The 13579-nt window shown below is 28.2% G+C and overlaps 2 protein-coding genes across 4 annotated transcripts in view; one reads left to right on the top strand and one right to left on the bottom strand.

Annotated features, from left to right (window-relative positions):
* The window catches only part of fid (fire dancer), a 24565-nt gene continuing 10986 nt past the window's right edge, over nt 1-13579 (bottom strand). Inside the window, exons 1-7 of one of the 2 annotated variants that reach the window (XM_035093022.1) lie at nt 7902-8231; nt 4480-4697; nt 4260-4363; nt 3987-4178; nt 3661-3921; nt 3136-3582; nt 1-3073 (exon numbers count right to left, since the gene is read on the bottom strand). In XM_035093022.1, the coding sequence (XP_034948913.1) occupies nt 506-3073; nt 3136-3582; nt 3661-3921; nt 3987-4178; nt 4260-4363; nt 4480-4648 (3741 nt within the window). In that variant the 5' untranslated portion in view covers nt 4649-4697; nt 7902-8231 and the 3' untranslated portion in view covers nt 1-505. Of the gene's footprint in view, nt 3074-3135; nt 3583-3660; nt 3922-3986; nt 4179-4259; nt 4364-4479; nt 4698-7901; nt 8232-13579 lie in introns of those variants that run through there. The other variant, XM_035093023.1, reaches the window with a different exon arrangement.
* Nucleotides 8579-13476, top strand: LOC118072878 (alpha-N-acetylgalactosaminidase). 2 transcript variants are annotated; one of them, XM_035093033.1, is made up of 10 exons: nt 8579-8808; nt 8879-8989; nt 9731-9880; nt 10334-10565; nt 11131-11305; nt 11421-11595; nt 11664-11758; nt 12056-12415; nt 12486-12650; nt 12725-13476. In XM_035093033.1, the coding sequence occupies exons 4-10, from the start codon at nt 10396-10398 to the stop codon at nt 12914-12916; spliced, it is 1332 nt and encodes a 443-aa protein (XP_034948924.1). In that variant the 5' UTR covers nt 8579-8808; nt 8879-8989; nt 9731-9880; nt 10334-10395; the 3' UTR covers nt 12917-13476. The 2 variants fall into 2 exon arrangements, with proteins under 2 accessions (XP_034948924.1, XP_034948925.1); XM_035093034.1 differs by lacking the exons at nt 8579-8808; nt 8879-8989; nt 9731-9880 and adding an exon at nt 9969-10124.

The following is a 13579-nucleotide window of genomic DNA, read 5'->3' on the forward strand; positions in this document are numbered from 1 at the left end:
AAACCAATGAACACTATGGTAAATTATTAGATTAATAAATGAATAATTAATTAATTTATAAATTTTCATACCGCTACCTCATATAGATAAGTATTAATTAATGTGTTAATACTATTACAATACGTATATAATCTGTTATATTCATTCTTAAAATGTTGGTCAAGCTGTGTCATTGATATTCTTCTTATTTCTACTATTATTATTATCATTATTATTTAATATACCCAAACAATTAACCGATTTAATGATATATTAATGATACTCAATTATATGAGTCACCTAATAAACTGTGCGTTTTAATTGTTTACTTGAATATACATATAATTTATTTGGGAATCTTTGAACCGATTAAATACTTTATTTGTTTATAGTACATATTTACACATTGTTAAAGCTTTACTAGTCGACCATTTTCTTCTAAATACTCTTATAGAGACGTTTCCTTTTAAATAAAACTTTAATTTCCTACTTATTGTTAGAAAATTAATAAATAATAAAAACTAAGTCAAATAGTCCAGACCTGAACTTTTTCTGCGACAATACACCAGTTGGCATGGTCATAATATGATGAAATAATATGTAAATTCTCGACATACTTATTTATTAATTGATCTAATTCGCCTTCTCGGAAAACATGATAATATTGATGATATTTTACTGCCCCACCTTCACGGTCTGATGGTAATGATTCTTGAGATGAAGATTCAGAAAAATTATGAGATTTAAATTCGTCAAATCGATTATCATGGACTGCTTCTGTAGTTTCCTCAGATACTGATCGTTGTCCAAATTCGTGTGATCTTTTCTCTTTCAAGTTTTTATTGTACATAACATTAGCAGACTCAAATAATGTATTTGACGAACTACATGATTTATGACTAGTGTCCGAATCATTATTTATTTTCAATGTATTATTAAGATTACTCTTACTATCACTAGAGTCAAGAGAAGAATTATTAGTATTAAATTTCATTGATTTTTTATTTTCTTCTATTTCTCCAGTGTTTGAAACTATTACAAAATCCATATCATCAGATTCTTCACGAGTAACTTCATTATTTATTTTACTATTAAGAGTTAATTTATTGTCATATTCTGAAAGATTCTGATTACCAGTTGAATTTTGAAGCCAAGCAATAGTATTATCAACTAATGCATTATATTTGCAATTAGAAATTTCAATATTTTTTGAATTCATTGAAACATCTGTTATTTTATCATTTAACATAAAATCTAGATCATTATTTAATTCTAATCGTTTTCTTTGGCAATACTGATCAATGTCATTAATCAAATTTTCACTCAATTTATCAGTGAAATCAATTAAATCACGCTTACATTCTTCATTCCATGTTTTGTCGTCAACGGAATTTCCGTGTTGTTTTTGGTTTTCAATGAATGATTGCACAACATTTTCAGGCTGTTTAGAAACTTCGTGTAAACTATCTGAATCAGATCTTGTTTTAATTACTTGGTCTACAGCATTTTCTAGAGAACTCGCAACATTTGCTGCAGCTTCGAGCAATTTAGAAGATTGTGATGACGTTGGAATTTCATTATTTTCATTGGGTACTGTATTATTTTTTGTATTTTTACCATTAGATTTTCGAACTTCGGATTCTGGAACTAGAGTACCGTTCTTCTTAACAATGAATTTTTCATCAGATATAACACTGATTACAGAATCACCAGATTCAGGAGAAGAAACTCCGCTCGAATCACTATCTAAATCATCAGTTTCTGGATTAAACAGTTCTAGGGACAATAGTCTTGGTAGTGTTTTTGCAACTGTTTCTAATCTTCCAACTGTAGCAGTTGATGCTCTCCTCACAAGTGGGAATGCAGGCTTTGAATACCTTGTAGCAAATCCTGGCTTTTGTTTTAATAATTCTTTTATTTGGTTTAATCTTGTTTTTCTGGAATCTTCATCCTCAGTTGAATCATTTTTGGATTTTTCAACTAATTTGTTAGATGATAATTTAGGTGTTGAATTTTTGGTGGATTTTACATTTTTATCGACAACAAGACTAGCAGTTGATGGACTACAAGCTATTGGAGGTTTAGTAGTTATCGGTTCAGGCGGATGATCCTCTACTTTGTCTTCAATTTTTTCAACATTTTCTGGTTCTACTGGCTTATCAGTTGTTTGTGTGTCATTATTTGTTTGAGAATCTATTTCAGGTGGTGGTGTTACTGGTTCTGGTTTTACTGGTGGTACGTTAGTTGGATGATCAAAACTATAACTCAAGCTAGGAATTTGACTGTTGAAAGAAAGCCGACTATTGAATGAATTAAGCGTACGCGGAGATAATCCAGGTGGACTGGGAGGTGGCAATGACTTACTTGTAGCCGGAAATTGCTTTAACAATGGTGAAATTGAAATTAACTTGAATCGTGGTCCATGAAGATCCGGCGGATATTTTATTCGAGGTGACGGTGGTGCAGAGGTCGTTCTTAACTGTTCATGTCCGGAGGTTGTTGGCATCATGTCAATTGGTGGAATATCCTTCTTTGGCACATAAATAACCGACACAAAACTATCTTCAGAATCAACACTAGCATCACTTTGAAGGCTGCTATCTTTTGATGAATCTGATCCATCTTCTCTTGATAACCTACGTTCAGTTTCTGGTTCTTTTTTTGTCACCGTTGATGATAATTTTTCAACTTTTAGCTTAGAGTCTTCAAAAACTTGGTCATCTTGATTATCACTATTGTTAGTAGTATTATTATATTGTAAATCAGATTTCCAGCTCTGTAGAATTTTAACAAAACCGTTTTTTATGGAAATAGATGCTACTTTTTCCAAACTAGTTGTAGATTGCTTGATCCGGTTGGTAAGGCCACTTTTTAACAACTGAAATCGTCGAGTCGTTGCACTAGATGATATAGAATCCTTTAAATTTTCGAACATATGATTTTCACGGAGCATTTCTTCATTAAGTGATGCTTGTTTCATAATATTACGGCGTACAGACTCACGTTCCACTAAACGTTCCATTGACATAAGTTCTTCATTCATCGAACTTTGTTTGCATACATTTCCACGTTTTTTTGATAAATTTGACGATATCTAAATAAATAAAGTAGAGTTAATATTTTTTTATATTAGATGAGACTACTAAATATACTTACTCCTAATTCTGTAAGATCATTCATAAGTTCACGTATGGCAGTGTCAGAACCTTCTTCTAAATGTTCTTTATCTTCTTGAGACATTTTTTTAGTTAATTGTGGCTTAGAAGTAACCAAAAGTTCATTAATATCAGATTTATCTTCACATTCTACTTCTGTAGTAACAGTTGAACATAAACCTGGAATACTAGATCTTGATCGAACAATATCTGTTCTCTGAATTTCAACAATATCACCTAAACTTTTAGATTTAATACTCAATGAATCATTTCCTTTATTTATAATTAGATGTTCATCTTCAAGACGACGAAGTTCAATAGGTATATCATCAACGTCAGAATTATCATCAGGATCGAAATGTTGATGCTGATTTTTGTATCCCCCACCATGTAAGGACTCTAGAAACCATGATCGATTGCCAGAATGTCGCTTACCACCTGCTAATTTCTAGAAGAAAAATTTTTTTCGATAAAAACAATTTTATTAATAATCCAGAAAAAATAAAGATTCAATTAATAATCGAACCTGCAAAGCACGACGAAAAAAGCTGTAACAAGTTTCATTTGGACTAGAAAGACTACTGGTTGATGGAGATGGACTAAAAATAGGATCAATCCAATATCTCCGACTTTTGCACTTTTGCCAATTCGTTTTTGATTTTAAGATGCACTTTTGACTTGGCTGATCCCGGTGAGAATCAATGCAAGGGAATTTACTGCCGCAATTACATGTTGAATTCAAGCAATACGCTTTTGGCCATGGTATTAAAACATCTTGGGATTCAAACTAATATAAAACAAAATATACGGTATTATAAAACATTACTACTTTATTATTAATATTATAAATACCTTTCTATGTTTTTGTTCCATCGCCCAAACAGAAATAACTAGTTTTCCTCCAATTCGGAGCACTCGAGCTAATTCTTTTAATGCATTCACGCGTCTTTCAGTGGTAGCAAAGTGATGAACTACAGCAATTGATAAAACTGCATCGAAACTTTCGTCTCGAAATGGTAATGCCAAATTGTCGCATAATAGTACCTACATTTAATGAAGATGAATATTTATGATATTTTATCAATTTATTTATTAAATTAAATAAATAAGGAAGTTAATTAATACCTCGTTTTGTTTTTCTCTGGCAATACTAGTTAGTCTTTTACACCTGTCAGCTCCAATTTTAAATATACTATTGTTAATATTCAAATATTTACCATTTCCACAGCCTAGAATATTAATTAAATATTAGTTAATAAATGATTATATCAATTGACGTACAGTAATGTATAATAATGCATTTGCAAATGGGTTATTATTGGATCAGATAATGAAATTAATTTACCAATATCACAAACTAAAGCACCAGGCTCAAGTTCTTCAAGAAATTTATAAATTCGCGGCCAATGCCGACTTTGTGTAGTTTTACCAGCACATTGTTCATAAACTTCATGGACGTATGCCTGCTCCAAGGCCACAGACCGAGCTGTCGCTTCTCCTTCGCTTTCAGACATAACTCAGAGCTATGATGGTATGGCCTCATCAAAATATGTAGCCAACATACTGCAATCAGAACATAAATTATCATTTTATTATCTCATTTGTTAGAATAGAAACTAAAAGATTATTTCAATGATAAACCTTTTTCTATTTTTTTCTTTTTTCTAATTTTAAATTATGAATAAATAAATAAATTATTTATTTATCATAATAAATTATTGAAGTTATAAAATATTTTAAAATTCATAATCAGTCGGAAGACAACCACAATGAAAAAGATCTTTTAAAATTTTCAAAATACGTCTTTCAATTCGTAAATTTTCAGAATTTCGTGGTGGATTAAATCGTCTTTTATATTCATTATTATCATCACTTTCTCGAAGATGTTTTATGTTACAATCCTGACACCAACGTAAGAAATCAGCGGAATCTTCATCACGAACAAATGTCACAATCGCCCAAAGAGTATATAAATCTCGCAAATTATTTTTGCGAATTTGAAAATAATGTTGACAAACATCTAAAAAACTCATGAGGTCTAAAATTTTATTCCTATCCATCAATACTTCTAAATCAACCTTTCTAAATTATTTTTTCTGTATTAAAAAAAATATTTCATATCAATTTAAAACTTTATAAATTTAATTAATTCGTTTATTTAATTAATAAATAGTTTTTAAAAGCTATCTTTATTTATTTAAATATTTAAAAGAATAAAAGTAACATTGCAGAGATAGATTTATTGGAAACTTTCGATGATACGTTTAGGTTGTGATGTCGTGGTCGACTAAGGCAAACAGGTGGATGGACCATCGAGTTTTCTCCTTGTCCTAATGAAAAGCAACCCCCTTAGTGTCCCTCTATACCTCTACAACTACCTGTAGACCACCCTCATATAGAGGGACATTGACGATGCATTTTACTGACGACTTGATTGCCTCAGCGGCTGCGCGATGAAATCATTCGATATCCCTTTCAAATAACTAGGTTAGTATCAGTGCACTAATTTTAATAAGTTTATTCCATACCCACGTGTTTTAAATATTTTTTTCTTATTTTACAATAATTAAATATCAAAAAATACATTTAGACTTTTTCTCTAAAGTATCTGGAAAATATATTCATCTCAATGAAGTCTGATATTACTTAACTATCAATTAAGTTTTATTGGAGTTGGTAAAGAAGTCCTTAGCTTCAATCAAGGCTTTTCAAATTGAAAAAATTACTAGTTTATATTTTTAGTTATTTTAAGTTATTTATAATATTGTATATTGAATAAAATAATTAACAAATTATTTGTGAAAAAATAAAAAAAATTATGCCAATTTATTTATATAAAATTTAATATAATTTTATATTATTAATTGATTTAATTTTTTTCATGTAGAAAAAGTAAAATAGTATTATATAGCAAAATATTTCTTTTATCGTTGTATAGATACTGATGGATGGAGCTTGTGACGTCACTTCATTGTTAAAAGTTATTGGATTAACTGAGTACTAGTTGAATTATCAAGGAATGCAATAATATTCATTTTATAATTTTATCATTAAATACAGTTCATGGTTTAAGCAACCTATTTAAATGGATATTGAAAAAAAAAATCCATTGAAACCTTTTCATCTCAGAGCTCTAAATTTATCAATAAATGCATTTTATCAGCTTTTTGGAGCAATGATTTTATAAAATACAGATTTATGTTGGAAACAATTGAAAAATTGAATAGTTATTGTTTGAATACCAATTGAATATGAGTTAGTGATTACGTGAACTATGTAAATTGGTACTGCAGAGTAATTCAAACTTTTAAAATTGGTTTTTCACCTTATAATATCAAGTCAAGGCTATCAATACTTATTATGGTTATCAAGAAACTACAATCCTACATGTAATAAAAAAAAATAATATAATAAATAAATTTAAATATAATTGAGAACAAAAAACTAACACTTAATTTTAATTCATTTAGAACTTTAATGTGAACTTTCATTTTAACTTCTTGTCATATTGCAGTAATAATTATTTATATTGAATATTACTCATAAGTTCTTATGACAATTGTATGCAGATATATAATTATATCCTAGAAACCTAAATTGGATCGTATCATCGTGTTCTAGTTGTATCTCATAAAACAGAAATCGAACAAGGTTACAATGTGGTTTTTGATAATCATTAAGTCTTTGTTCATGTAAAACAATAGATTAATTTTTTTATTTTTTATTGTATGTTAATTTTTATTTCATTATTTTTTGTTTTTGTTCTTTTCATTTTTTAATACTAAGATATATATTTTCATTTGAAAAAATAAATACAATTGAATAAAAGTAAATTTAAAATAATAAATTAATATTTAGTAAGTAGAGATATTTAATATGATATTCAGTTAAAAGTAGAAATCATGAAAAAAATTTCCATAATTAAAAGTTTCTTCTTTTATTGAAAAAAAAAAAAAATTTGTAAAGCATGAATTTTTTATAGTAAAAAAATGGCAATGTTTCCGTGTAAGGGTGTTAGCCATGAATGAAAGTAGCACGTATCGATTTACCCCCTCCATTTCGTTCATACAAAATACAATAAAGATAAAACCTAAATGAAAATTAAAATTAATCATTTTTATGATATTATTAAATCATCGTTAACTATTTGTATTATCTCTATCAGTGAGCATTTATATAATAATAATAAGGGTCATGAGTAATATTAATATTTTGTAAGAGGAAAAAGTTATTAAAAAAATTAATTGGAGTATTTTTTATGGAATTTCCAGGTATGTAGAATATAAATAAACTAAATGAGCACTTGAAGATATGAAAATCAATAACGAAAATGAAATTGAATATTTTTTGTGTAAGAAGCATATGGCATAGGTCATCAGAGTAATAGATCAATGGAACAATTGGCAAGATATATACTTATATAGCAACCCCCTCAATGCGTTTTATTAAAAGTATTGTGCATTTCCTCCTTTGAATTAATTCAATTAATTTTTGAAAATGTTTTTAGCCCATATACTTATTGTTTCAAAAATATTCTATAATAAATGCTCTAAAAACTAATAAAAAATAAAAGAAATTTAAAAAAATCATTTTTTCCTCCATTTCGATAATTAAAAAAAAAAATTAAACTTAGATTTATATTTAATGGAGCATAATTAATACTCGTGCATTATAATTGATTAATCTGAGCTCTGAAAGATTTGAATGATTGAGGGAAATGTGAAATAAAAATGGAAATATTAAAAATTGCCAACTTTCTTTACTTACCATAGTCATAATAATTTTACTACCATTTTTCAATTATTTTTAAGAACGATTTAAACCTAAAATTACACTGATAGTATTTCGAATTATTTGATAACATTATTATTACAGTGGTTAATGTATATATGTATGTATATTAACTGTATCCATAATAGATTAGTTTAAAATCAAGTTTATTGATCTTAATTTCACTCGGTACATAATAAAACATTCATGCACTAAACATCAAATGCAGAATTTTTCTCATAAAAACAATGAATAATTTTGTAGATTTTCGAAAGAAAACAGTAACCGAGAAGAAACGAACATGTTACTAACGCACGTAATGCTTTTCTCACAAGTTCTAGGGTTGCAAGGATTCCTTACTATAAGGGGTTGGAGGGTTGAAATGTAGTTTTATATAGTGGGGGTAACTTTGTCAAGTCACAGCTAGCGACATCTTTCATGAAAATACTCAAATAATGGATTTTCATCCAAACTTGACGTCATAACCTCTAACTTGTTCTGCTCAATACTTTTCATTTTGTCTTTTTTTTCATTTTATCTAAATAAAAATATATATTTCCATATAGTGATTTATTGTTATTCAAGATAATGCATCATTTAAATTTATAATAAAAACATATTTGCAATTATTCTTTTTGATCAATGCAAATCTTTGTTTCTTTTTTCCAGGCAATTTTTTTATTTTCATATGAAAAATGATATTGAAGCTGTGGGTAAAATTTAAGAGTGGGTAAATTTGAAACCACGTGATTATTACGTATTTCCGTTATGTCTATTTTTAGACATTTTAAGGACACTTCCGGATACGATGCCAGGGTAAATTACTCGTACGATAAATGTATATGTACATACCGTATATATGTATATGTGTACATAAACACCGGAACATAACTACGTCATTGCAGTATGTATTTTATGTAGTTTTTATTGAGAAGTTTTTTATTTACTTTTTACAGATTACTCTTCTTTTTCAGAATATCATTTTAATTACAAAATAGAAGAATGGGATTTGTAAATAGTAATTTAGAATAGTCATTCTATTTCATTCTAAATATTATCATCGTGTTCTCACAAGAAATATCAAGGTATAGACTTTCACTATTTGTCTCGACGAAATAGATAACAATTCATTGGCGTAGTATGAACTAGAATCGTGGAAATATTACACATTTATTTAATGAGAACTGAAAAAATGATAAACAATGAATGTACAGGTAAAAGCTGAGATTGGGGGTTAGGTGAGATACGATGAATATAATACTTTCAAAAAACTCACCTGAGTAAATTGAAAATAAAAATGTTATGTCATATTGAATATATAGGAAATTGAAAGTAAAAAGAAAAAAATAAATCAAAATTGAATAGAAAGAAAGGGGAAAGTAAATATAAATGTATTTAAACGACTACAAAAAAGATTATTAACTCCAGTAAAGCCAATGACTGATAATAATTTATAAAAACTTGAGTTATCTTGATGAAGAACAGAAGTCTGTTGAAACTTTTTTTGGAGTAAAGAAGTTCAGAATTACTCTTAAAATCATTTTTTTATTTAAAATACATCTTATAAGTGAATTTCTTAAAACAATTTGTTATCAGACCTAACTCTCAATAATTAATTAAGTATATTGCAAGTAAATTTGAATTACTTTCTCCCTATAATTCAAATCATTTGAAATTCTGCTTAGTTATCTAACAAATATAATAATAACAATCAAAAAAGTTTTTAAATTAATATATTCAAAAAATATTGATTGTTTCGAAATAATTGTTAATATAAAATATCATCATTGTTATAATAAATAATTAATTAATGTAAATATTTTCAGGTAATCTTTGTAATAGTTGTCCAATATCTTGGGATTGTTTTACTCTACTTCATCACCTTCAATAACAAGAGAGAATAAATTTCAATGTTTAACGTCTATATTTCATAGAACTTAAATGAGACAATTCGCTTGTGAATGGCCGGGAAAAAGGTGAGGAGTAGTGGAATCTACTATAAATTTATTGTGTGTACATGAGAATGTATTGATGTAGATTGAGTGTGTAAGTAGAAAGAAAACTGTTTAATAGTGATCTTACTCTATACCATGTAGTGGCTGTTTGCGAGTGTAAAAATGAAATGGGGCATTGGGTGAAAGTAAACTTCTCGACTTGATACATCAATTGAGTCTTAAGTATATCAGATTAGTTGTTTTCAGTCGATCCAAAGGTGAACAGGTATTATCACTGATATCATTATATTTTTTCCATTTAAAATATTTGTGTTAATACGGTTCATCTGTTTGTGGATATAATTGTTAAAAAATGCTAAAAAAGTGATTATCAAATAGTGCTGACCAATGAGAGTGTTTTTTTTCATATTTTATCAATCCCTTCTACTTTTTACTAAGGAATTAAATACCTGAGACATGCTACTATTATTTTAGTCATCAACAACAGTCAATCCAGTCAACAACTATTTTTGAAACGGAAAACAACTCATGCAACGATGTCAATCATGTCTAATAAATGGTGCATTTTTTTAACATTCATATTTATTATCGGTGGGTGTTTAACTCTTGAAAATGGATTGGCAAGAACCCCTCCCATGGGTTGGTTAGCGTGGGAACGGTTCAGATGCAATACAGACTGTAAAAATGATCCTGACAATTGTATTAGGTAATTCAACTTTAATTTTTATTAGTTCTTTTTTTTATTCAATGTATTTATTATACTCAAACAATATTTTACCAAGTTCACATTTGATGTAGGTCAATGTTTTCACTTTCGTGCGTGTTTTGATCAATATCTCATCTTCTGTTCAACAACTTGAACATGTTAATTCCATTTGACTTCATATAAAATTATCTAGTTTTTTAATTAACATATGAAACTTAAAAAAAAGTCTTTACGCTTATTAACTATATTTTTCACAATAATAATTTATCAGACTTCAATGACTGATTCAATCATATCTATTGCACATGTTTTATGTGCTAGAAAAATCAACGATATACAAAATGATGAACAAATATGTAAGCTAACAATAAGTTATGTAAAAAGAAAATTCTTTTTTCTCATGTTAACAATTCCATAATTATAATTACACATTTTCATATTTAGTTATATAAAAGTCATTGTTAAATAGATAAAAATCTCATTAGTGACAATAAAATAATTTCTTTCGTAAAAAAAAAGAAATTGTAAATAATAACCATTCAACATTGTTTATTAATTATTGCAGTGATCAATTATTTCGAACAATGGCAGACTTAGTAGTAGCTGAAGGCTATGCAGACGTTGGGTATGAATATATTAATATCGACGACTGTTGGATGGAGAAAAATCGTGCGGCGAATGGCGACATAGTACCTGATCATCAAAGATTCCCATATGGGTTAAAAAGTCTCAGTGATTATGTAATAATCCTTATAAGTCCTACTCTTTTTCCATTCTTACATTTCTTTATCAGCAAATAATTTTATTATTCGATCATCATTCCATTTGATTATTTTCTAAATTTTTCTTTCACAGATTCACGCTAAAGGATTGAAATTCGGTATTTATGGGGATTATGGTAATTATACATGTGCTGGTTATCCAGGAATTTTAGGATACATGGAAAATGATGCCGCAGCTTTTGCTGCTTGGGATGTTGATTATGTTAAACTCGATGGATGTTACGCAAACGCATTAGATATGGATCGAGGTAAATTCATATTTTATATATATGTATTATACATATATAAAAATGTAAATATTTATGTAAATTTTTAGGCTATCCAGAATTTGGATACCATTTAAATCAGACAGGAAGACCAATGATTTATTCATGTAGCTGGCCAGTTTATCAAATTTACGCAGGCATAAGTGTAAGAAATCAATATTTCATTCTTTCTTTTATATTGCGTATATACTAAAATAGCAAGGAAGCCAAGAATAAATATTTGAAATTTCATGTATTTCACTGAAAAACTCCGCTTTATAAATAGTTTTATATGATAGTAAAAACTTGGCAAGTTATAAATTTTTTTATCTAGTATTCAATACTTTTCATATCAATAATTACATAACCGTGAGAATCAGTTAAATTAAATACGAAGTATTGCAGTAAATATACAGTGAATAAATAACTGGACGTAGTTAAAATCATTTTCTTTGTTCAACAGCCTAACTTCTCAGCTATTATTCATCACTGTAATCTCTGGAGAAATTACAATGATATTCAAGATTCTTGGGCAAGTTTAGAATCAATCATCGATTATTACGGCGATCATCAAGATGACATAATACCAAATGCTGGTCCAGGACATTGGAATGACCCAGACATGTTAATTGTTGGCAACTTTGGACTTAGTTATGAACAAAGTAAAACACAAATGGCTCTATGGGCTATTTTGGCTGCTCCTCTTTTAATGTCAGTTGATCTCAGAACTATTAGACCCGAGTACAAGGCCATTTTACAGAATAAAAAAATTATTGCTGTAGATCAAGATCCTTTGGGTATTCAGGGTCGACGAATTTACAAGGTTTGTATGGATCATTTATCCGCAAAATTTTTGAAACAATTATTAACGGTTAATTGTTAATTGATTTCAGCATAAAGGTATTGAAATCTGGGCACGACCAATTACTCCAATCTACCAGTCTTATTACTCTTATGCAGTAGCTTTCTTGAATAGAAGAACAGACGGTACACCTTCAGATGTATCAGTCACGCTTAAAGAATTAGGTCTTCAATATCCGGGAGGTTATAGAGTTGAGGTAAATCATATCGTATAATTAATTTGTTTATCGTCTGAATTAAAAGCTATTTAATAAATGTGTTATTTTTCCAGGATTTATATGAAGATGTTGACTATGGTATTTTGACACCACAAACGAAAATTAAAGTGAAAGTAAACCCATCAGGAGTAGTCATATTACGTTGTGACGTTCATCGTGATCATCTATTTTCACGAAGTCAATTATTACAATCATTCTCACCACTACAATCAGTTTTTAATGTTAGACAAAACACCTTCGAATAGATTTACATATCAATTATTAGTAATTTTTTTTATAATTTTCCATAATGTTTTATAATTTTGTAATTTGTTTATGAATGAACAAGTAAAATGTTTACGACACCAATAATTTGTAAATAACGCAATTTTTTCTGATATATTGGAAAAAAATAAATAATTGTTCAAACAATATTTGAATTATAGATTTTTTCCATTAAATATTCATTGAATATATTAAATAGCACAGGTAAAAATTGCTATTCATATTTGGAGATCTAAATTAGAACTCAAGGTTTTACCCTTGTAACACAGTCCATTCTCAAGATAACATTTCGTTGAGAAGAAAAATATTAAATTTTTTAAAATTCATTCTAGTTCTTTGTACGAGGGTTAAATTTTCAATGGTATACTTCATTCAGTTTATATTAATTCAACATCGGGTTTATTCGTGAATAGTGGGGATGTAGAGATTCATAGCCGAATATCTACTTCTCGATCGACTTTATATACCTAATAGAGGGAAGTTTGCATGTGTACATCAATATTATAACCTAAACATAAGAATAAATTCATTCATAAAACAAGTATTGTTCAGTGATTATTAATAGTTTATTGTTTTTATTATAATTCTAAGTAGAATAATAAATTAATATATTAAAAACTGGCTGATTTTTTATGAATATTAGA

The sequence above is a fragment of the Chelonus insularis genome, unplaced genomic scaffold, assembly GCF_013357705.1.
Source record: "Chelonus insularis isolate UGA/USDA-ARS -01 unplaced genomic scaffold, ASM1335770v1 contig_94_pilon, whole genome shotgun sequence".
NCBI lineage: Eukaryota > Metazoa > Arthropoda > Insecta > Hymenoptera > Braconidae > Chelonus > Chelonus insularis.